This window comes from Oncorhynchus masou, chromosome 12 (assembly GCF_036934945.1).
Source record: "Oncorhynchus masou masou isolate Uvic2021 chromosome 12, UVic_Omas_1.1, whole genome shotgun sequence".
Lineage (NCBI taxonomy): Eukaryota > Metazoa > Chordata > Actinopteri > Salmoniformes > Salmonidae > Oncorhynchus > Oncorhynchus masou.
Window position 1 is genome coordinate 57,929,031 of NC_088223.1, and position 22,445 is coordinate 57,951,475.

The 22,445-nt window shown below is 43.6% G+C and overlaps 1 protein-coding gene across 4 annotated transcripts in view; it reads right to left on the minus strand.

The window, feature by feature from the left end:
* LOC135550489 (unconventional myosin-XVIIIa-like) overlaps nt 1-22,445 on the minus strand; it is a 114,656-nt gene that overhangs the window by 18,182 nt on the left and 74,029 nt on the right. For all 4 annotated transcript variants that reach the window (XM_064981363.1, XM_064981361.1, XM_064981362.1 and 1 more), the window contains 13 exons: nt 21,204-21,332; nt 16,638-16,781; nt 16,256-16,345; nt 15,831-15,950; nt 15,570-15,687; nt 12,466-12,593; nt 12,199-12,353; nt 11,303-11,426; nt 10,947-11,147; nt 10,742-10,852; nt 8,505-8,609; nt 4,206-4,352; nt 3,833-3,946 (listed from right to left, as the gene is read on the minus strand). In XM_064981363.1, coding sequence (XP_064837435.1) covers nt 3,833-3,946; nt 4,206-4,352; nt 8,505-8,609; nt 10,742-10,852; nt 10,947-11,147; nt 11,303-11,426; nt 12,199-12,353; nt 12,466-12,593; nt 15,570-15,687; nt 15,831-15,950; nt 16,256-16,345; nt 16,638-16,781; nt 21,204-21,332 — 1,686 coding nt within the window. The remainder of the gene's footprint in view (nt 1-3,832; nt 3,947-4,205; nt 4,353-8,504; nt 8,610-10,741; nt 10,853-10,946; nt 11,148-11,302; nt 11,427-12,198; nt 12,354-12,465; nt 12,594-15,569; nt 15,688-15,830; nt 15,951-16,255; nt 16,346-16,637; nt 16,782-21,203; nt 21,333-22,445) is intronic.

The following is a 22,445-nucleotide window of genomic DNA, read 5'->3' on the forward strand; positions in this document are numbered from 1 at the left end:
ATTAGAATATACCAATCTGCATTTCTGTTCAATTAAATTAAAAATTGCATGGACAGAAATGGTTCCTGTCACATAAACACGGAGTATAAAAAACATTAAGAAAACCTGCTCTTTCCATGACAGACTGACCAGGTGAATCCAGGTGAAAACTATGATCCGTTATTGATGACACTTGTTAAATCCACTTCAATCAGTGTAGATCAGTTCCCAAACCGGGGTACGGAGGTACGCACAATGCTGTCGGGGATACGCCAAATAAAAATGTGATTCACATTTTATTTTTAAACAGTACATTTATATTTCCAGCTATACATTTGGGTGAGGTTTTTTCCACTCGCCTGAGTAGCCCAATTTCACTGCCAAAAATATAATGTAACCAAGTAGTGTTCAGCGAAATAACACAATGTCAAATACAGGTAGCCTAGTCAAATAATTAACATCCAATCAGATTAAACATCACACTCTTGCGGGAAATCTTCACTCTTGCGCAGACATTTAGAAACAAAACATGACATTTAGAAAAATAAGCCACGGGAGTTTTTTGAGCGAGAATAAAGACGACTTCAAGTAGTAAGACGTATAAAAGCAACAGATACCATTAAAAAGAAGGGGATAGAAGCGTCTTATATGGTGAGCGACCGAGTGGCTTGGACAGGCAAGGCCCATACTATTGTGGAGGACTTAATTCTTCCTACTGCCGCGGACATGCCTGGGACAATGCCTGGGTATAAGGCCAAAAAAACGTTATGAAACAACACTGTTCACGACATGGCAGGAGATGTTTTGAAACAATTACAAGCCAGTGAATTATTGGCGTTACAGCTGGATATGTCAACAGACGTGGAGGGCCTGGCACAGCTCCTGGTGTATGTGTGTTATAGCTGGATGAGTCAACAGACGTGGAGGGCCTGACACAGCTCCTGGTATATGTCTGTTATAGCTGGATGAGTCAACAGACGTGGAGGGCCTGGCACAGCTCCTGGTATATGTCTGTTACAGCTGGATGAGTCAACAGACGTGGAGGGCCTGGCACAGCTCCTGGTATATGTCTGTTACAGCTGGATGAGTCAACAGACGTGGAGGGCCTGGCACAGCTCCTGGTATATGTGTGTTACAGCTGGATGAGTCAACAGACATGGAGGGCTTGACACAGCTCCTGCTATATGTCTGTTACAGCTGGATGAGTAAACAGGCCTGGCACAGCACCTGCTATATGTCTGTTACAGCTGGGTGAGTCAACAGACGTGGAGGGCCTGGCACAGCTCCTGCTATATGTCTGTTACAGCTGGATGTCAACAGGTCAACAGACTGGATGGAGGCCTGGCACAGCTCCTGCTATATGTCCGTTACAGCTGGATGTGTCAACAGACATGGAGGGCCTGGCACAGCTCCTGGTATATGTCTGTTACAGCTGGATGTGTCAACAGACGTGGAGGGCCTGGCACAGCTCCTGGTATATGTCTGTTAAAGCTGGATGTGTCAACAGACGTGGAGGGCCTGGCACAGCTCCTGGTATATGTCTGTTACAGCTGGATGTGTCAACAGACGTGGAGGGCCTGGCACAGCTCCTGGTATATGTCTGTTACAGCTGGAAGAGTCAACAGACGTGGAGGGCCTGGCACAGCTCCTGGTATATGTCTGTAACAGCTGGAAGAGTCAACAGACGTGGAGGGCCTGGCACAGCTCCTGCTATATTTCCGGGACATTTATGCAAACCACTGGAAACCAGGACAACATGAGAGGATATTTTTAAAGTACGGGACAGCTTTGTGACATCAAATGGACTTTGGTGGTCAAGATGTGTTAGTATCTGTACTAATGGCACAAAAGCCATGACAGGGAGACATAGTGGAATGGTAAAGCGCGTGCAAGCAGTTGTACCCGATGCCCCTTGATGTTAAAGCAAGGCCCCTGAACTCTCGTGTATTTTCTGTTTTTAATTGAGAGACGAGCTTAAAGTTTTCTTTACCGACCATAATTTTCACTTGTCTGACCGCTGCATGATGACGAGTTTCTCACACGACTGGCCTATCTGGGTGATGTTTTTTCTCACCTGAATAATGTTCATCAAGTATTATAGGGACTCTCCACAACTATATTCAATGTGCGGGACAAAAATGAGGCCATGATTAAGAGGTTGGAGTTCTTTTCTGTCTGCATTAACATTAAGGACAACACACAGGACTTTCCATCATTGTATGATTCTTTGTGTGCAAATGAACTCAGGCTTAAGGACAATATAGCGAAGCACCCGAGTGAGCTGGGTGCGCAATTACACAGACGCTTTCCCGAAAAACGGATGACACAAACAACTGGATTCGTTATCCATTTCATACCCTGCCTCCAGTCCATTTATCGATATCTGAACAAGAGAGCCTCATCGAAATTGCAACAAGTGGCTCTGTGAAAATTGAAATTAATCAGAAGCCACTGCCGGATTTCTGGACAGGGCTGCGCTCAGAGTTTCTTGCCTTGGTAAATCACGCTGTTAAGACACTGATAACCTTTGCAACCACGTACCTATGTGAGAGTGGATTCTCGGCCCTCACTAACATGAAAACTAAATACAGGCACAGACTGTGTGTGGGAAATGATTTAAGACTCTCTCCAATACAGCCCAACATTGCAGAGTTATGTGCATCCTTTCAAGCACACCCTTCTCATTAACCTGTGGTGAGTTATTCACCATTTGTGATGAACAAATAAAAGGTTTTATATGTAAGATGGCTAAATAAAGAACAAAATTATTAATTATTACTATATTAAACTTTTTGTCCTGGTCCTGTAACAGCTCTTTGTCACTTCCCACAAGCTGGGTTGTGACAAAAACTAACTCGTATTCTTATATTTAATAAATGTATTGTATAGTGTGTATGTGGCGGGCTTACAATGATATAAAAAAATTAACATTTGAGAGTGCGCTGACCCAGGTCTAGAGGGGGTATATACAGCGGGAGGTTGAATGTTCGAAGGGGTACGGGACTAAAAAAGGTTTGGGAACCACTGGTATAGATGAAGGGGAGGAGACAGGTTAAAGAAGGATGTTTAAGCCTCGAGACAACTGAGACACACACAAAAGTACAGACACACATTGTGAGATTGAACATTTTGTGTGGATATGTGGTGGTCTAGGGATGTTATATGATGTGCTGTAATCGTTAGCTCATTCAGTACGAACATAGTTCCCTGTTTTATCTGTTGTTTTATATGCAATGTGGGTGTTTTGGTGTGTTCGGACCCCAGGAAGAGTAGCTGCTGCCTTGGCAGGAACTAATGGGTATCCATAATAAATACAAATACTTGGATTGTGTATGTGTGCCATTCAGAGGGTGAATGGGCAAGACAAAAATGCCTTTGAACAGGTTATAGTAGTAGATGCCAGGCAAACCAGTTTGTGTCAAACTGCAATGCTGCTGGGTTTTTCATGCTCAACAGTTTTCCACGTGTATCAAGAATGATCAACCACTCCAAAGGACATCCAGACAACTTGACACAACTGTAGGAAGCATTGGAGTCAACATAGGTCAGCATCCTTTGATACCTTGTAGAGTCCATGCCCCAACTAATTGAGGCTGTCCTGAGGGCAAAACGGGGGTGCAACTCAATATTAGGAAAGTGTTCCTAATGTTCGGCATACTCAGTGTATGTTTCACCTAGATAAATGGCTATCTTGACTGATTTAACGAGGCTGTAAGCCCTTTTAAAAGGATATTGAAATACAGCACAGGCGGTGGACGTACTCCGTACTCTGTGTGCAGTTCACACTAGGCAGCTTTAATGGTAGGGAATCCTCTCATATTGAGACGGGGCAGCTGAGGGAGCTCTCACTCACCGACATCTTGACTTTGACCACGTCCTCCATCTGGATGTGCAGGTCCTCGATCTCTATCTCCATGCCCTTACGAGACTTCACCGCCGCCGCACACGTGAACTCTGACTCCTCCAGCTGTGAATGGATATATAACAGGAGGAGGAAGCAGAGGTGGAGGAAGAGAGGGGAAGAGAGGATTAGAAGGTCAAGGTCCGGGAAAATAAGAAATCTTCAGAAATCACTAAATGTAACACCCTGTCCTTGATCAGAAGAGCAAGTGCAATACATTTTTGACAGGACTATTTGTAGTAGAAGAGCTGAGAATGTCACTGAAGCACCTGATTGACCTGATGTTAATAAGACGGGCCATGTAGTGTAATGTAGGGTGGTGTACCTGGTTTTTGAGCTGGGCGGTCTCTCTCTTGCTGGGGGCGTTGTTCTTCATGTGGTCCAGCATGATCTGGGCGTCGGCCAGCAGCACTTTAGTGCGTTTCAGGTCCTTCCTCAGCCTCTTCTCTGTCTCCACGTCCCTGCAGCCCACCTAGAGATGAACACGCAAACAGTCTCTGGGTCATTCCACCAATTTGGTAGAACTGACTTCTATTTTACAGGCTGAACTACAACGCTCGCGTCGCGTGCGTTGCAAAATACATTTTGAAATCTATTTATTCAATTATTGAACCCACACTGCTCTCGCGCGCCAACGAGCGTCTGCATTGCCAAGGGCTAAATAGAATTCAGTTCTATTTGTGACGCAGATCGCGCTACAAGTCCTGCCTCTCCCATCTCCTCATTGGTTTATAGAAGCAGATACCCACATGCCATCTCCTCATTGGTTATACCCACGTGGGTGACTGAAAGACGAACAAGGTCGGTGGCGGTAATGCACCTAATTTATGAAAGCTGCCAATCGCAATATAAAGTCAAGAGAAGAAAAAGCCTGGAAGGAGGAGAGATGACTAGAAACGATTTGGTTGACTGTTTTATGTGTGGATTAATTGGCGGAATAGAGGACCTTGTGCATTTCAGGTAAAATAACAACTCAATGTTTATATCCCAGGAAAAAATAGCTAGCAACAGCAAGCTAATTAAATAGGACAAATTTGCTAGCAAGTGCAAGCTAGCTAAATAGGACAAATTAGCTAGCAAGTGAAAGCTAGCTAGCTAGCTAATTTGTCATACATGTTTAATGGTTTTCGACCTGTCCCCAAATTAATATAATTGGTTCAGAGTTTGTTTTGATATTTTAACCTGCATGTCGTGATTGCGTTTGATGTGGGGGGACAAAATACATTTAACCATGATGGCGCACGTGTGCAGCTGGTTTAGGTTCCGTGTTAGCCCTTGGCAATGCAGAAGCTCGTTGGCTCGCGCATGCAGTGTGGGTGCAATAATTGAACAATATAGATTTCTACATTTATTTTGCAAAGCGACGTGAGCGGTGTAGACAGCCTGTCAGAGTGATTTAAAAATGTAAATTGAATTATTTTATTTATTTAACCTTTATTTAACTAGGAAATTCAGTTAAACCACTTAGAGATAGGGGGCAGTATTTTCACTTTGGATAAATTGCGTGCCCATAGTGAACTGCATCAAAATCTGTCCTAAATTCCAGAGTTTTTTCTATCCAATATTAATTATAATATGCATATACAGTGCCTTGCGAAAGTATTCGGCCCCCTTGAACTTTGCGACCTTTTGCCACATTTCAGGCTTCAAACAAAGATATAAAACTGTATTTTTTTGTGAAGAATCAACAACAAGTGGGACACAATCATGAAGTGGAAGGACATTTATTGGATATTTCAAACTTTTTTAACAAATCAAAAACTGAAAAATTGGGCGTGCAAAATTATTCAGCCCCCTTAAGATAATACTTTGTAGCGCCACCTTTTGCTGCGATTACAGCTGTAAGTCGCTTGGGGTATGTCTCTATCAGTTTTGCACATCGAGAGACTGACATTTTTTCCCATTCCTCCTTGCAAAACAGCTCGAGCTCAGTGAGGTTGGATGGAGACCATTTGTGAACAGCAGTTTTCAGTTCTTTCCACAGATTCTCGATTGGATTCAGGTCTGGACTTTGACTTGGCCATTCTAACACCTGGATATGTTTATTTTTGAACCATTCCATTGTAGATTTTGCTTTATGTTTTGGATCATTGTCTTATTGGAAGACAAATCTCCGTCCCAGTCTCAGGTCTTTTGCAGACTCCATCAGGTTTTCTTCCAGAATGGTCCTGTATTTGGCTCCATCCATCTTCCCATCAATTTTAACCATCTTCCCTGTCCCTGCTGAAGAAAAGCAGGCCCAAACCATGATGCTGCCACCACCATGTTTGACAGTGGAGATGGTGTGTTCAGGGTGATGAGCTGTGTTGCTTTTACGCCAAACATAACATTTTTCATTGTTGCCAAAAAGTTCAATTTTGGTTTCATCTGACCAGAGCACCTTCTTCCACATGTTTGGTGTGTCTCCCAGGTGGCTTGTGGCAAACTTTAAACAACACTTTTTATGGATATCTTTAAGAAATGGCTTTCTTCTTGCAACTCTTCCATAAAGGCCAGATTTGTGCAATATACGACTGATTGTTGTCCTATGGACAGAGTCTCCCACCTCAGCTGTAGATCTCTGCAGTTCATCCAGAGTGATCATGGGCCTCTTGGCTGCTTCTCTGATCAGTCTTCTCCTTGTATGAGCTGAAAGTTTAGAGGGACGGCCAGGTCTTGGTAGATTTGCAGTGGTCTGATACTCCTTCCATTTCAATATTATCGCTTGCACAGTGCACCTTGGGATGTTTAAAGCTTGGGAAATCTTTTTGTATCCAAATCCGGCTTTAAACTTCTTCACAACAGTATCTCGGACCTGCCTGGTGTGTTCCTTGTTCTTCATGATGCTCTCTGCGCTTTTAACGGACCTCTGAGTCTATCACGGTGCAGGTGCATTTATACGGAGACTTGATTACACACAGGTGGATTGTATTTATCATCATTAGTCATTTAGGTCAACATTGGATCATTCAGAGATCCTCACTGAACTTCTGGAGAGAGTTTGCTGCACTGAAAGTAAAGGGGCTGAATAATTTTGCATGCCCAATTTTTCAGTTTTTGATTTGTTAAAGTTTGAAATATCCAATAAATGTCGTTCCACTTCACGATTGTGTCCCACTTGTTGTTGATTCTTCACAAAAAAATACAGTTTTATATCTTTATGTTTGAAGCCTGAAATGTGGCAAAAGGTCGCAAAGTTCAAGGGGGCCGAATACTTTCGCAAGGCACTGTATATGCATATTATAATTAATATTGGATAGAAAAAACTCTGGAATTTCTAAAACCGTTTGAATTATGTCTGTGAGTATAACAGAACTCACAGGGCAGGCAATCTTCCAAACAAGTTTTGAAATCCTGAAAGTTGGGGCAACTTTGACGTCATCGCCCCCTCCCTTCCCAACAAGTTATGGATCTGGAAACACTTCCTACGTCTTCCACTAGATGTCCTCATTCAGTAGAATGTGTAATGGAGCTTTTGCTGTGAACTTTGACCTAATGGGAGGGAAAATAGTCGGTGTCGCAAGAGAATGCCATTTTGTTGTGGCGCATTTCTCTTTGAGTGCTACGGCTGTTCCAATCAGCCCCAGATGAAAACGAATGATCCGGTTGGAATGTTATTGGATATATATGATTATAACATCCTGAAGATTGATTCTGCACTTAGTTTGACCAGTTTCTTCGACCTGTAATATGTCTTTTGGAAGTTTTGGAAGTTTTCATGCAAAGTTATCCTGGACCAGAAGTCATTTTTTGGGCATGTGAGCTGAAAGTGATAGCAAATGCTGCTACTTGGACACTAGAATTTAACATTATGGAACAAAACGATTTATTGTTGAACTAGGACTCCTTGCACTACATTCTGATGAAAGATCATCAAAGGTAAGGGAATATTTATGTTGTAATTTTGTATTTCTGTTGTCTCCAACATGGCGGAGAAATATTGTTACGTCTGAGCGCCGTCTCAGATTATTGCAATGTTAGGCTTTTTCCGTAATGTTAAAAAAAGATGTGACACAGCGGTTGCATTAAGAACCAGTGTATCTTTAATTATATGTAGAACATGTATCTTTAGTCAAAGTTTATGATGAGTATTTCTGTTATCTGGCGTAGCTTTCTATAATTCCTCCGGATATTTTGGAGGATTTTCTGAACATGGCGTCAATGTAAACCGAGATTTATGGATATAAAATGCATATTATCGAACAAAACATAAATGTACTATGTAACATGTCATATGACTGTCATCTGATGAAGATTTTCAAGAGGTTAGTGATTGATTTTTTTTAAAGTCCTGCTTTTGTGATTTTATCTTTTGCTGGAAAAAATGGCTATGTTTCTTCTTTGGTTTGGTGGTGGTCTAACATAAATATATGTTGTGTTTTCGCCGTAAAACATTTAAAACATCTGACAGGCTGGGTAGATGAACAAGGTGTTTATCTTTCATTTGAGGTTTTGGACTTGTTAATGTGTGGAGGTTAAATATTTCTTAAGAATATTTTTGCATTCCCTGCACCACCTTTTCAGCTGAACGGGGGGGTGGGGTCCCCTGGGTGGAACCCATCGCCTCAACAGGTTTAAGAACAAATTCTTATTTACAATGACGGGGTGATGTCACACACACATCAGTAACAGTGTGATGGAGTACCTGGTCCTGGGCAGACAGCAGTTTGGTCTCCAGCTCTCTCCTCTCACGCAGGACTTTCTGCTTGTCATCATACTCCTCCTCCAGCTGTACCTCCATCTGCTTCAGCTGTAGAATGGACATACAGACAGAGACAGCCAGGAGGAAGATAAGTAGATTCCGTAAACTTGGTCTCTGTGGATGGTTTGTCCTCTGACAAATCAACTGTAAATTTCGGTGTTCCTCAAGGCTCCGTTTTAGGACTGCTAACTTTCACTGCTATGCGGACGACACACAACTGTACATTTCAATGGAACATGGTGAAGCCCCAAAATTGCCCTCCCTGGAAGCCTGTGTTTCAGACATGAGAAAGTGTATGGCAGCAAATGTTCTACTTTTAAACTCAGACAAAACAGAGATGCTATTCTAGGTCCCAAGAAACAAAGAGATCTTTTGTTGAATCTGACAATTCATCTTTATGGTTGTACAGTCATCTCTAATGAAACTGTGAATGACCTCGGTGTTACTCTGGACCCTGATCTCTCTTTTGACGAACATAGAGACTGTTTCAAGGACAGCTTTTTCCATCTACATAACATTGCAAAAATCAGAAATTTTCTGTCCAAAAATGATGCCGAAAAATTAATCCATGATTTTGTCACTTCTAGGTTAGACTACTGCAATGGTCTACTTTTCGGTTACCCCGAGAAAGCACTAAATAAACTTCAGTTAGTGCTAAACACGGCTGCTAGAACCTTGACTAGAACCCCAAAAAAATATCATATTACTCCAGTGCTTGCCTCTCTACACTGGCTTCCTGTTAAGGCAAGGGCTGATTTCAAGGTTTTACGGCTAACCTACAAAGCATTACATGGGCTTGCTCCTACCTATCTTTCCGATTTGGTCCTGGCCGTACATACCTACACGTACGCTACGGTCACAAGACGCAGGCCTCCTTACTGTCCCTAGAATTTCTAAGCAATTTCTAAGCAAACAGCTAGAGGCAGGACTTTCTCCTATAGAGCTCCATTTTTATGGAATAGTCTGCTTATCCGTGTGGGAGACGCAGACTTGGTCTTTATTGAAGACTCATCTCTTCAGTAGGTCCTATGATTGAGTGTAGTCTGGCCCAGGAGTGTGAAGGTGAACGGAAAGGCACTGGAGCAACGAACCGCCCCTGTCTGGGCTGGCGCCATCCCCTTGGGTTGTGCCGTGGGGTTATCTTTGTGAGCTATACTCGGCCTTGTCTCAGGATGGTAAGTTGGTGGTTGAAGATATCCCTCTAGTGGTGTGGGGGCTGTGCTTTGGCAAAGTAGGTGGGGTTATATCCTGCCTGTTTGGCCCTGTCCGGGGTATCGTCGGACAGGGCCACAGTGTCTCCCGACCCCTCCTGTCTAAGCCTCCAGTATTTATTCTGCAATAGTTTGTGTGTCGGGGGGCTTGGGTCATTCTGTTATATCTGGAGTATTTATCCTGTCTATCCGGTGTCCTGTGTTAATTTAAGTATTTTATCTCTCTCTCTTGCTGTCCCCAGGCCACCTGGTCGTGCTGCTGATCCAGTTTCAACTGTTCTGCCTGTGGCTATGGAACCCTAACCAGTTCACCAGATGTGCTACCTGTCCCAGACCTGCTGTTTTCAACTCTCTAGAGACAGCAGGAGCGGTAGAGATACTCTGAATTATCGGCTATGAAAAGCCAACTGACATTTACTCCTGAGGTGCTGACCTGTTGCACCCTCGATAACCACTGTGATTATTATTATTTGACCCTGCTGTTCATCTATAAACATTTGAACATCTTGGCCATGTTCTGTTATAATTTCCACCCGGCACAGCCAGAAGAGGACTGGCCACCCCTCAGAGGGATCAATTTCATACTCTATGCGGCACTAAATGCCTGACTGTCAATGTGAATTTACTGTGGGTAAAAATGTATAAAGAATTATACAAGTATGTAATCAAAACATTCCAAATGACGACAAATCACGTCAACAGTCATTTCCAGATATGGTTGCCATGACTTGTTGCTATTGGGGAAATTAAGGCAGTCAAGATAGGAATTCAGAGTGCAGTGTAATTTGACACGATTGCCTATACATTATTGTATGTGTTAGTTTAAGTGCCTGTCAGAGCTGTTGTATACTTGACATGGGTCGGCATGTTGTTTTTCTAAAGTAGGGAGGTTATGCATAGCTGATAAAACACAAATAGGAATGCTGTGGAAAATACAGTCGTGTGCTGAGTGTGAGCAGGCCTCCATACCTTCTTACTGCAGGACTGCCTGATCTCCTCCACCTCCTCATCCTTGCTCTCAATATCTTTGGAGTGGGTCTGCCGCAGACTCACCATCTCCATCTCCAGACGCAGCTTGGCCTGAAGGACACACACAAATAGACTGTTAGAGACCGGCAACTCCTATAAGGGCTCTGTATTGTTCCCCTCTTCACCTCCTCTCCTCCTCCACTACCTGCTCCAGCATCTGGATGGTCCCGGCCTGCTCGTCCAGCTCCTCTTCCTGGTCTTTGACCTTGGCCTCCAGGTCGCGGAGGGTCTTCTTGGTCTTGGACAGCGAGGCCTCGTCCTTGGACTCCTGGGAGGACAGGTCCTGTAGCTCCGCATCCAGCTGCTCCACCTTCAGCTGGACGGCACACAGCTCCATGTCTTTGTCCTGCAGACAGGCAAGCAGGTAGGCAAGGGGCAGCAAACAGACAGAGATACTCAGAGGACTCCTGGACCAGGCCAGACATACAGAGGAGATGGAGAACATGGTCTTCCCAGGGGCAACAATAACATTATGATCTATCATCCTTGTTCAGCTGGTACCTGCAGCTGTTGGCGCAGACTGAACAGCTCCCCAGTCATCATGTCTCTCTCCCGGCACAGCTTCTCTCTCAGGTTCTTCTCCCTCAGCACCTCGTCCTGGGACTGGTTCTGCTCCAAGTCAAACCTGCAACACACAACACTCATGTTACACTACTGGCAGGCCGTCATACAGCCTCAAGACCTCTCCTAAAATCAAATATTTAACCAGGGCCATTTGTTGAGTTAAATCATTTACAACTGAATTCATTGCAATAAAAAACTATTTCACTTCATCTCATCCCACTGAGGACTATAGCTAGCAGTATAGCTTCCATTTTAACCTCATTATCAGCACTCACCTTTAAATGTTATGAGTGGCCAGTTAATTTACAATAGCATAATGTTCTATTCAATAGTCTGGGCCAGCTATACTTAGGAGTGTTCAGCTGAATTTTGAAGTGTTCTGAACTGTCAGGTCTCTTAATTCTCTTTTTCTTCTCTAAGAGGAGCCGTCCTCGGCTTTGCACAGCTGAAAATGATTACTCCCACAGAGCATCTTCAATTAGCCCCAGGGGAGAGATCACATTCTGTCACAGCACAAACCTCTCAAGTTCTAAAAGTCTGACTCATTCCCTTGGCTAATGCAATTCCACAGATTACAGCCAGTCTCTATTCTCTGTTCAAATGAAGAAATGTGTAGTAGTATCCTCGGTAGGTCACCTAGTGAGAGTGAGGACATTTCAGCAGACAAAGAAACAGGTTCATCACTTCTCCCTCTTTGGATGGTGTGTCATCTAGTGCTATATGTGACCGTCTCTTATATCTATAGTCAGTGTTAAATAACCAGAGCTGGTGAATGAAGGCTTTACCATTGTGTATTAGTGTGTGTGCCTGCAAGTGTGGGTGCGTGTACATACTTCCTCTGTTTCTTCTCCAGGTCGTGGTTGCGGCTCTGCTGGCCCTCCAAGTGCAGCTTGGTGTCCTGCAGCTCAGCTGTCAATCTGCTACACTTCTTCTTCAGCTGCTGCACAGAGCGCTGCACCTCATCACTGTCCGCCTGCAAGTCAGTCAGCTACACACACCCACACAGTATGAGTACTCTACTATCATACAGTATGAGATATCACTACAGTACACCAGGGAACAATATGGAATTAAGCATTAGTGTAAGACCAGGGCTGTACCCTTCTCTCCAGGTGTCTTTTATTCTGCTGCTCCGTCTCCAGCTTGTCTTCAAACTCCTGCTGAAGTCTCTTCTTGGTGAACTCAGTCTCCCGGATGGCTCGGTCGTACTTCAGCCGCCACTCTCCTCCTGTGAGACAGACCAAGGACAGTACATACGGTCAGGGAGTGACGGACACAGACCATGGGACATTTGGAGTGACCAATCCTTTAATGCTAGATTGGCTGACTGAACGAGGATGGAGGCTCAATGTGACTGAGCCAGTGGATGCTGCTGAGGATCATTAGGTTAGAGACGGTTTTCTGTGTCTCACATTCAAGCGTTGCCAACAACAGACACGGAAACTTCTACTAAACATTTCATCACAACTTGATAATACAAAAAAAAAACTTCAAGAAACTCAAGGGAACAAGAATATCCCTCAAGATATCGTCTCTACTGAGGGAAGATGACACTGAAAGTTCATCAACTACAAGGAGATTAATGTAAAAATGGACTTGACACCATTGAAAACTCAGAGTATGGAATCTGTAAGGGTTTATGGTGGAAGGTCAGAACCTAACAGCATGGCTACAGCTGTAAATGTGCATTTATTATTATTATTATTAATAATAATAATATTATAATATCATTCACTTCTCTTTTTTTGACCTATACTGTTGGAGCTCGGAGAATACGAATTTCACTGTGATTACATCTGCGACCCTGTGCATGTGACTAATAAACTAATCTAATCGATCTAATCTAGAGCTTTAACTTGGCCCAGAGCTGTGGCTGTCAGAGACTATCTACACCAAAGCAGCAGAGACTAGAGGCGGGTCCAGGTTCATTTCTCAGACTTATCGTTTGCGAGGCTGTCCATTCCCCCTTCACACAGGAACACTGGGGCTTTCCATTACGAACAGACATTTGCATATATATAGTATAATGACAGCTTCCAGGGGCCACCGGCTCTGATCCACAAGATTATTTTCTCATTTATCTGAAACCTCCCCACTCTGGCTTTATGGAGGCCGGGTATTCGAGCTCCTTGACTCACGGGCACAGAGAGACTCAAGGACAATACACTCACAGCATGACACCTCACTCAATGCAGAAGATCAGAGGAGAGAGAGAGGACTCAGGCCTGACAATGGGCATCTTAATTCCACACCTGTAGGTCAATTCATGGGCCAGTTATATTATAATGCAACTATTGACCCAATTTCCTACTGTATGGAGTCTCAAATATTGTACTAACGATGAGTCACACAATACCCATACCATATTACCAGTTTGGAACTATTAAAGATGCACTATGCAGAAATCGCACCAGGTTGCAAAAATTCTAATAGTTTGCCTAATTTCAGTTTATTTGACAAAACAAGCCAGTATAGTGTAGAGATTCATTGAACCATCTAAACCGCTGTGAAATATAGTTTCCATAACCACAAATATTGTACGAAACTTAAGGAAAAGCATAGAAATAGTGCACATAGAACAGATCTACCGCTTCTTAGGCTTGCTTTCAAATGAGAATGATAGATCTATAACGAGCATTTCTAGTGAATTTGGTCGGGTCGCCCAAAAAGTTACATATTGCAGCTTTACATACCATTGGCCCCTTTCTAAGCTGTGTCTGTTAGCCTCTGAAAAACAAAGGTGATCATAATACAACCCACTCTTCCGATGTCATTTGTGAGTAACCTCTTATACCAGTAGTCTTATACCAGTAGACAGTGATATGGAGTGGGTTGAGAGCTTCAAGTTCTTTGGCGTCCACGTCACTAAGGACTTAAACATGGTCCACACACACCCACACAGTCGTGAAGAGGGCAAGACAGCACCTCTTCCCCCTCAGGAGGCTGAAAAGATTTGGCATGGGTCCTCAAAAAGTTCTACAGCTGCACCATCAAGAGGATCTTGACTGGCTGCATCATCGCTTGGTATGATAATGCACTGCCCTCGACCACAAAGTGCTACAGAGGGTGGTGCAGACAGCCCAGTACATCACTGGGGCCGAACTCCCTGCCATCCAGGACCTCTATATCAGGCTGTGTCGGAGTTCACTCTGTTATTGTCCAGCTAACGGTACCGCAGCATCGGCTCTTAGGCCAACAGGCTCTGAGACCGCTTCTACCCCCAAGCCATAAGACTGCTAAATAGTTCATTAAATGGTTACACCTCTTATTGTTATCTATCCTGATGCCTAGTCACTTTACCCTGCCTTCATGTACATATCTACCTTAAGTACCTCGTACCGCTGCACATTGATCTGGTACTGGTATTCCCTGTATATACAGTAGCTCCAGTCTCATGCATTTTATCAGGTATCAAGCCCCCTTTTTTCAAATTTTCACCTAAAATGAAATCTAACTGCCTGTAGCTCAGGACCTGAAGCATTCATATGCATATTCTTGATACCATTTGAAAGGAAATACTTTGAAGTTTGTGGAAATGTGAAATTAATGTAGGATAATGTAAGACATTAAATCTGGTATAAGATAGCACAAAGAAAAAAAACATGCGTTTTTTGTATTTTCTTAGGACCATCATCTTTGAAATGCAAGAGAAAGGCCATAATGTATTAATGCAGCCCAGGCGCAATTTAGATTTTGGCCATTGGATGGCAGCAGTGTATGTGCAAAGCTTTAGACTGATCCAATGAACCATTGCATTTCTGTTAAAAAATGTGAATCGAGACTGCCCAAATGTGCCTACTTGGTTTATTAATACATTTTCAAGTTCAGAACTGTGCACTCTCCTCAAACAATAACATGGTATGTTTTCACTGTAATAGCTAGTGTAAATTGGACAGTGCAGTTAGATTAACAAGAACCTTACGTTTTCTGCCAATATCAGATATGTCTATGTCCTGGAAAATGTCCTTGTTACTTACTTATGTTACTTATGCTAATCACATTAACATCAACTGTCCCGCAGGTGACCCACCGATCGTGTAGAGGTTTTAAAGTCTACACCCGTTGTATTCGGCAAAGGACAAATACAATTTCATTTGATTTTTTATATTTATAATGCCATTCATTCACTCAGCCATTATGACAACAGAATAGTCATTCAATGGGTTTGTGTGGATAAGAGACCTTTGGCAGCAGAAGAACTCACCTGCATCATCATCGTCGTCGTCCATGTCCCCGTTGAGCTCTGCCGTTCTGATGAGACGAGCCTCCATCACCTCCATCTCCATACACTCCATCTGCTTCTTCATCAAGTCAAACTTAGCCTGAGGTAGACAGAGGTAGACAGAAAATTGAATATTCCCCCTACCAAATGTTACGTTCGTGCTCCATCTTCTCTGTCCTGTTATTTAGGCTCACAACATTAGTGTAAGTACAGACACTCAAAAGTGAGTGAGTCTGTCTGTACCTGTAGGTCCTTCATGTCTTTCTCCAGTCTCAGTCTCTCAGACGTCTCTGTCTCCAGCAGCTGGGAGGCCGACTCTCCAGTGTTCCTCTCATCCGCAAGCTCCGCTGACAACTCTGTGATCTGGAGGAACACACACACACAGTATTTAATGTCTATGCCCCATGGCCTGGCTATATCTTCGGTCACAGTGCACTACAAACACACCATCAAAAGGCTACCTATGAAGCCCGAGAGTCATATCCTCAGCCTACTTTTCTTATCACAGACGGAGTCAAACATTGAACAAAGGTGGACTGTTTGAGTTGATAACCTGACACAGCTTCTGGTGAATGAAGACAGTAAGACTGAGTTACTTTATACTACTCCTGCAGCAAACGCTGTCTCCCAGAATGCAGTGCATAGAAGAAAGGCCCCAGGAGACTCACCCTGCTCTCCAGTCGATCACTGTTCAGTCTCAGTTCGTTCCTCTCTTTCTCAGTCTTCTCCAGCTTGCCCTTCAGATGCTGGATCTCCTCCTGGAAGAGAACATACAGTACAAGCACAAATATAAGAACGGGAAAGAGACAGTAGAAAATAGCTACAGCAGGGGTAGCCATGTTGGAATCCTGTGCAACACTATGGAGATATTCACCACTCCCACCTGACATCATATAGCAACTCTGGAGACTTGACTCATTGTCGTGGGCGTGCAATCACACATTTCCAAGTATAAAAACCCTTACTTTAGTCATGTGGAGCAGATTTGCAGTGGGTGAGTTTGGATGGCGAAACAGGCTTAGAGTCAGAAAGCGAGACAGAGATACTCACATCTTTTCCTCGAATCTGTTCCTCTGTGAGCTGCACCTCGATGAGCGGCCGTACGGTGGTGAACAGCTTCCACCAGGGCCAGCCCTTCACTCCCTTGTTCTTCTTGATGTTCTTCTGGATGCAGCGGATGGCCAGGTCGTGGGTCTGCTCAGCACACAGAGAAAGAGAGTGGGTGCGACGGTACTGGACTGTACTGTATGGGGCTGAGAGAGTGTGAATGCAGAGGAGAGAGTGGAAGCATAGTGCAGTACAGTGCAGAGGAGGTACAGTACAACAGAGCTAACCCTACTACAGAAATAGAGTACGCAGAGCCACTCAACGCACTAACTATAGAGAATGAATATCTCATCAGATTAGTATTATCAGCCTAAACGTCACTGTGATTTACTCTATGCTATTGAATAACGTGCTGTTTTTGATCTTGAGAAACCCTAGCCCTCGTCTCCATGTTATTGACATACAGGATGGCTGGACATGTACACATCCAATAATCATGTGTTGCAGCATCGGCAAACCAGCCAGGCCTCATCAGTCAGCCTTCTCTGGAGAGTTGCTGCAGACCATTTTCCAAGGCTGGAAGCTCTTTTGATGAATTAAATCAAACATCAATACATCTTGGAAGCCGATTCCAAGTGTTACACGATTTCCATGCAGCTTGTGCATGAGCATTTGTAGTGGCGGCAGATTATGGCAAAACCCAATTAGACAACACAATATTCCCAGCGTCAAGTAGATTCCGCCCCGAAGTCAGCCTCTATGGCCAATTAGGATTTGTTACGCCATGAAAGCCGTAACACAGTGCTACATTCAGCAAATCTCAGACAGACATATTCAACAGGACTCATTTGTGATGTTTAGACCTTAATGAATGAGGCAAACAGAAGAGAAATAAACAAAGGGCTATTCATATTGAGAGGGTGTCTGTCTGTCTACTGTATGTCAGTCTGTTGAGAGGATGTGAGTCGTGAGCCAAGATTCTGACATAATCATCTACACTCTTAGAACCAAACGGTGTTATCTAGGGAACCGCCAAAGAACCCTTTTGGAACCCTTTTCTGTAAGAGTGTAGGGCTGGGTAGGAGTGGATGTCATTGCCCTGGGTAATAGCTTTGGTTCGGTGTGTCTCTCTCCTACCTGTGCGTGAATGTGTGTGTGGTCTGCATTCATGTGTGTGTGTGCGTGCGCTGTGTTAGTGAAGACTGAGCTCTACTTTGACGGTGCAGGAGAAGCACCCGCCCACACCACCTGCTTCCACTCAGCAGCGCACTCCCTGACTTAAAACAAGCGCTTAATTAGGAAGCCCATCGGCTGCTCTGTTCAATTCCCCCCGGCTCCCAGAGGTATACATGAGGAAAGAAAACACACAGAGGAAGACTGGGCTGTGTTTCAAAAGAAAACATCCTGTCTTCCATATGCCCTCCCTCCACTACTGTATGAGAGAGAGAGAGAGAGAGAGAGAGAGAGAGAGAGGAGATAGACACAGGCACACTTTCAAAAGGGAAATTGTTGCTTCTCAAAAGAGAGATATATATTCCTGATGAAGTCATGCTGGGACGACTTCAAAAAGCTCTGGAAACCATGATAAATCAATCAAAAGTTACAGGACATTCTATGACGCAGCCAGCCGCTTATCAAGCACCATGGGCTTTTCGTATGTTTGTCGCTGCCATAGAACACATTCCTAACACTCTCAGAGTGTATTTCCATCTAACCACGGCACATCTGTTGAGAACGGATACATCATACAGTGACATTATGGAAGCCTAATCAAATTTCATGAACGGGGAAGACGGAGTGTGAGCCCTAGTGGGTTTCATTATACAATCATTATTATAAGACAGGCCTCTGGATAGAGACACACTCCGTTAATCTTCCTGCTAGAGAGGGAGGAAGGAAAGAGGGAGGAGGGAACTCGATTCGCACAGTAATATACCACTTCACCGCATTCCTCCAATTACACTTTTCTATTTCTTGGGCTGGTGCATTTGGAATAACTACTTTTTTACCAACTGCATATATTTGTTAAATGTTATATATTTTCAGAGCAGCCAGAGAAACGCACATGGCCTGGTCTATCATCATTACTATACTGACTAAACCAGACAGACTCAAGAGGTTTGCAATGAAAAACTATTTGTTTTATAGTTAATCTAAGGCGGCTAAGGTTTTGTGGTTTTTATCTGGTTAGGAGTGGTTGTATATGGAAACGGTTGTTTCTGTTCCAGTAGAAAAAGTCTAAAGAGTTATTTGAGTAATTCTTGGTTTGGTGGTTCAATGTTCGCTGGAAATAATATCCGGTTTTTGACCTGATTGAACATTATATTAACATCATATTCATCAAGTCATGACTTCATATATTTATGACTTTATATGACATTACAAACACATTATCTAAAAAGTTCATATGTTAAATCAAGTCAAAAACCTGATATTATTTCCAGCGAACAATGAACCACCAAACCAAGAATTACACAGACTTAGACTTCTATTTTTCTACTGGAACAGAAACAACAATTTCCATACACTGATATGAAACAACCACTCCTAACCAGATAAAAACTACAGAACCTTAGCTGTCACCCATAATTGAGTACTACATCTTACCTCACAAAAACCTGAACTTCAGTTCAGAGGCAAAGATTTTACTACAAAAAAAATCAATTGAATCTTATCTTTCTATTAAAGATAAACGTATGGGAAGAAACAGAGGAAAAAGCATTCAGCAGAAAAAAATAGGCGACCCAAATAATGGATTTAGTAATGGTACAGTTAGCCTTCACACTGTTCCTCAGTGGTGATTTCCTGCCCTTTCCAGTGGATTATAAAGCGCTCCTCACCCTCAGTCTCTGAACGATGGCCTTTGAACTTAATAAGAGAAAACCTTGGCCTTTCCCGGGTTCCTATTTCCACCACATGCCCATTACTCAAAAGCTGCTTATTTTGTCATGAGGGCAAAACGAGAAGCACAAATCTTTAATAGAAGCAGAGATAACAAAAATGTATTAAGGCTAAAAACTTCCGCTTTTTGCTCAACTAGCTAAAAAATGATTCCCATAGGCCACCTTGGGGAGATACTGCAGCATATGTCCATTTCTCAGAAAGCTTAAAGCCACATGGATGCTTCCTGGAAACAAAGAGAGTACAAAGACATGGCTGAAATGGAGCTAGTGTACAGCATGTGTGGAGGTGAAGGAAGGTTCCAGCCAGTGAGTGTAGTGATGTCCTGTGGGTGGTGGTGAACCAGCCAGTGAGTGTAGTGATGTCCTGTGGGTGGTGGTGAACCAGCCAGTGAGTGTAGTGATGTCCTGTGGGTGGTGGTGAACCAGCCAGTGAGTGTAGTGATGTCCTGTGGGTGGTGGTGAACCAGCCAGTGAGTGTAGTGATGTCCTGTGGGTGGTGGTGAACCAGCCAGTGAGTGTAGTGATGTCCTGTGGGTGGTGGTGAACCAGCCAGTGAGTGTAGTGATGTCCTGTGGGTGGTGGTGAACCAGCCAGTGAGTGTAGTGATGTCCTGTGGGTGATGTCCAGTGAGTGTAGTGATGTCCTGTGGGTGGTGGTGAACCATCAGTGAGTGTAGTGAGTGAGTGAGTGTAGTGATGTCCTGTGGGTGGTGGTGAACCAGCCAGTGAGTGTAGTGATGTCCTGTGGGTGGTGGTGAACCAGCCAGTGAGTGTAGTGATGTCCTGTGGGTGGTGGTGAACCATCCAGTGAGTGTAGTGACGTCCTGTGGGTGGTGGTGAACCAGCCAGTGAGTGTAGTGATGTCCTGTGGGTGGTGGTGAACCAGCCAGTGAACTCAGTTCTGGCCAGGCCAGATGAAGGCAGCCTGCTCACTCAGAGCGTAATCACACAGTGAAGGAGAGGAGTGCTGGATTCCATACATCAACTGCAAAAATGCTATCAGCGCCAGAGAGATGGCCCCATATCATGTGGAGAGAGATTAATGGAGGGACAAGGAGATAGAGCTGAGGAGAAGGAGATGCTGGCATGTATAATAGGGTTGCTTTTAAAAAGAGCTGATCAATGAGAGTGTGATTAAGGGGGACATGCCACCCCCTGTCCCTGGTGCAGATAGTGACAGGGTGATTCAGGTGGGATGGGGGTGGGGTTAGGCCAATAGATTTACAGCAGAGCTAGCTGTAGTCCTATGGAGGAGCAAACAACCTTTAAAATGGGACCTGGAACAGGCTCCTTCACTCCAGACCCCGAGGCAACCACATCTCTCTATTTTAGATCACATGAAAGTTTTATTCTCTGTCTCTAAATCAATAGTAAAATATTGTTCTTTAGAGTTTACTGTAGAGCTTGCCGTAGTCTAAAACAATACTTCAGGAACAGGGGGAATATACAGTAGGAAGACTGAACTGTTCTCTACAACAACAAAACTATCAATGTAAATCATGGAAAATAAATCCTGGATTTCAAACTATAAAACAGATTCTGATCATATTGGTCAGTCACAGTCATAGCCTTGACATCCACAGTACATCTTTGTCTCCTTCCCTGCTTCCATCTTTAAATCCTGCCTTTCTTCTGATGAAGTGAAGCCGTGGTGGAGTCATGCCTACCTTCCTCTTCTTGAAGGCCTGTCTGGCCAGGTACCCACTGCAGGCTGCTTGGAACAGGGTGATGTTGCGTCTGGTCTGCTCATCCCTCTGCTCCTCCAGTTTAGCCAAGGTCCCCGCTCTGAAGAACAACTGGGGAAGAAAGTACACACCTTTTAAAAAAGATATAGTCACGTTTGTTCAAGTCTGGAGCTGATTTAAAACAAAATGCTCACATAATTGACTTGAATTTGACCTCAAGAGAGTATGCCTTTTTAGCACCAATTACACAAATATATTACATTACCAAGAAAGAGGTAGATCCATCCACTGTAGTCTAAAGACAACGGCCCTTTAATCCAAGAAGATTGGGTAATAAAGTAATTGAGCATGTTTGAGTGGTAAGGTGAAAGCAACCGACTGTAGACGAAGGTCGAGGAGGGAAGTTGGGGAGGTATATCTTTGACAGCCGAAAGTCGGAAACTAAAAGGTGTTTATGAAAGGTTTTATTTATAATGTTGAAATATACATGTCTCCAACTCCAATAACACACACTCACAAACTGAAATCATATGTGTGTAGGCTACATTGTACAATCAGTCAGTGAGAGAGCCTCAAATATCACATTCATATCACTCCACCATATAAATGAATCGCACAAAAGCTCCTGTTTCAGTCATTCTTCCCCATAATGCAACAGACTTTGAAAGGCGCTGAAAAACGATGGTCACCGACTTAACAAAAGTGATCCGCTGGAACGCGCCCGTTATCTCTGCCAGAGAGTGTCAGCATTGTGTCCTCATTGGCCGGGTCAAAGATGAAACAGAGTTAAAGGGCCAGTAGAAGTGCCGTCACATGACAATCTCCTATCATTCACATATGCTCTGAGAGATATCATCAGGCCAGGGTCAGGCACAGTGTGAAGACTGGTGGCAGTCAGTCAGCTTAAAGGCAAAGGGTGGATGGGGATGGGAGAGTTGACAGGCTCCAGTGCTTTATAAAAGATCAAACCTCTCTGGCATACATGAAAGAACCAGTAGGTGGAACAGGCAAACACTTTTTTTATTTTACCTTTATTACTTCAGCAGGATATACTGTATTACCAATACGAAGAGGAGGGGTTCAGAAAACACACTGTACAGCAATGTTTAGAGGGATAATGTCATGAATTTGGCTTCAAAATTAAACAGTAAAGTCATGTTTGTCATATGCATTTTGTCCATAATGTAACTCTACATCAGAAAACCACAAGTTAGGAGATCTCTG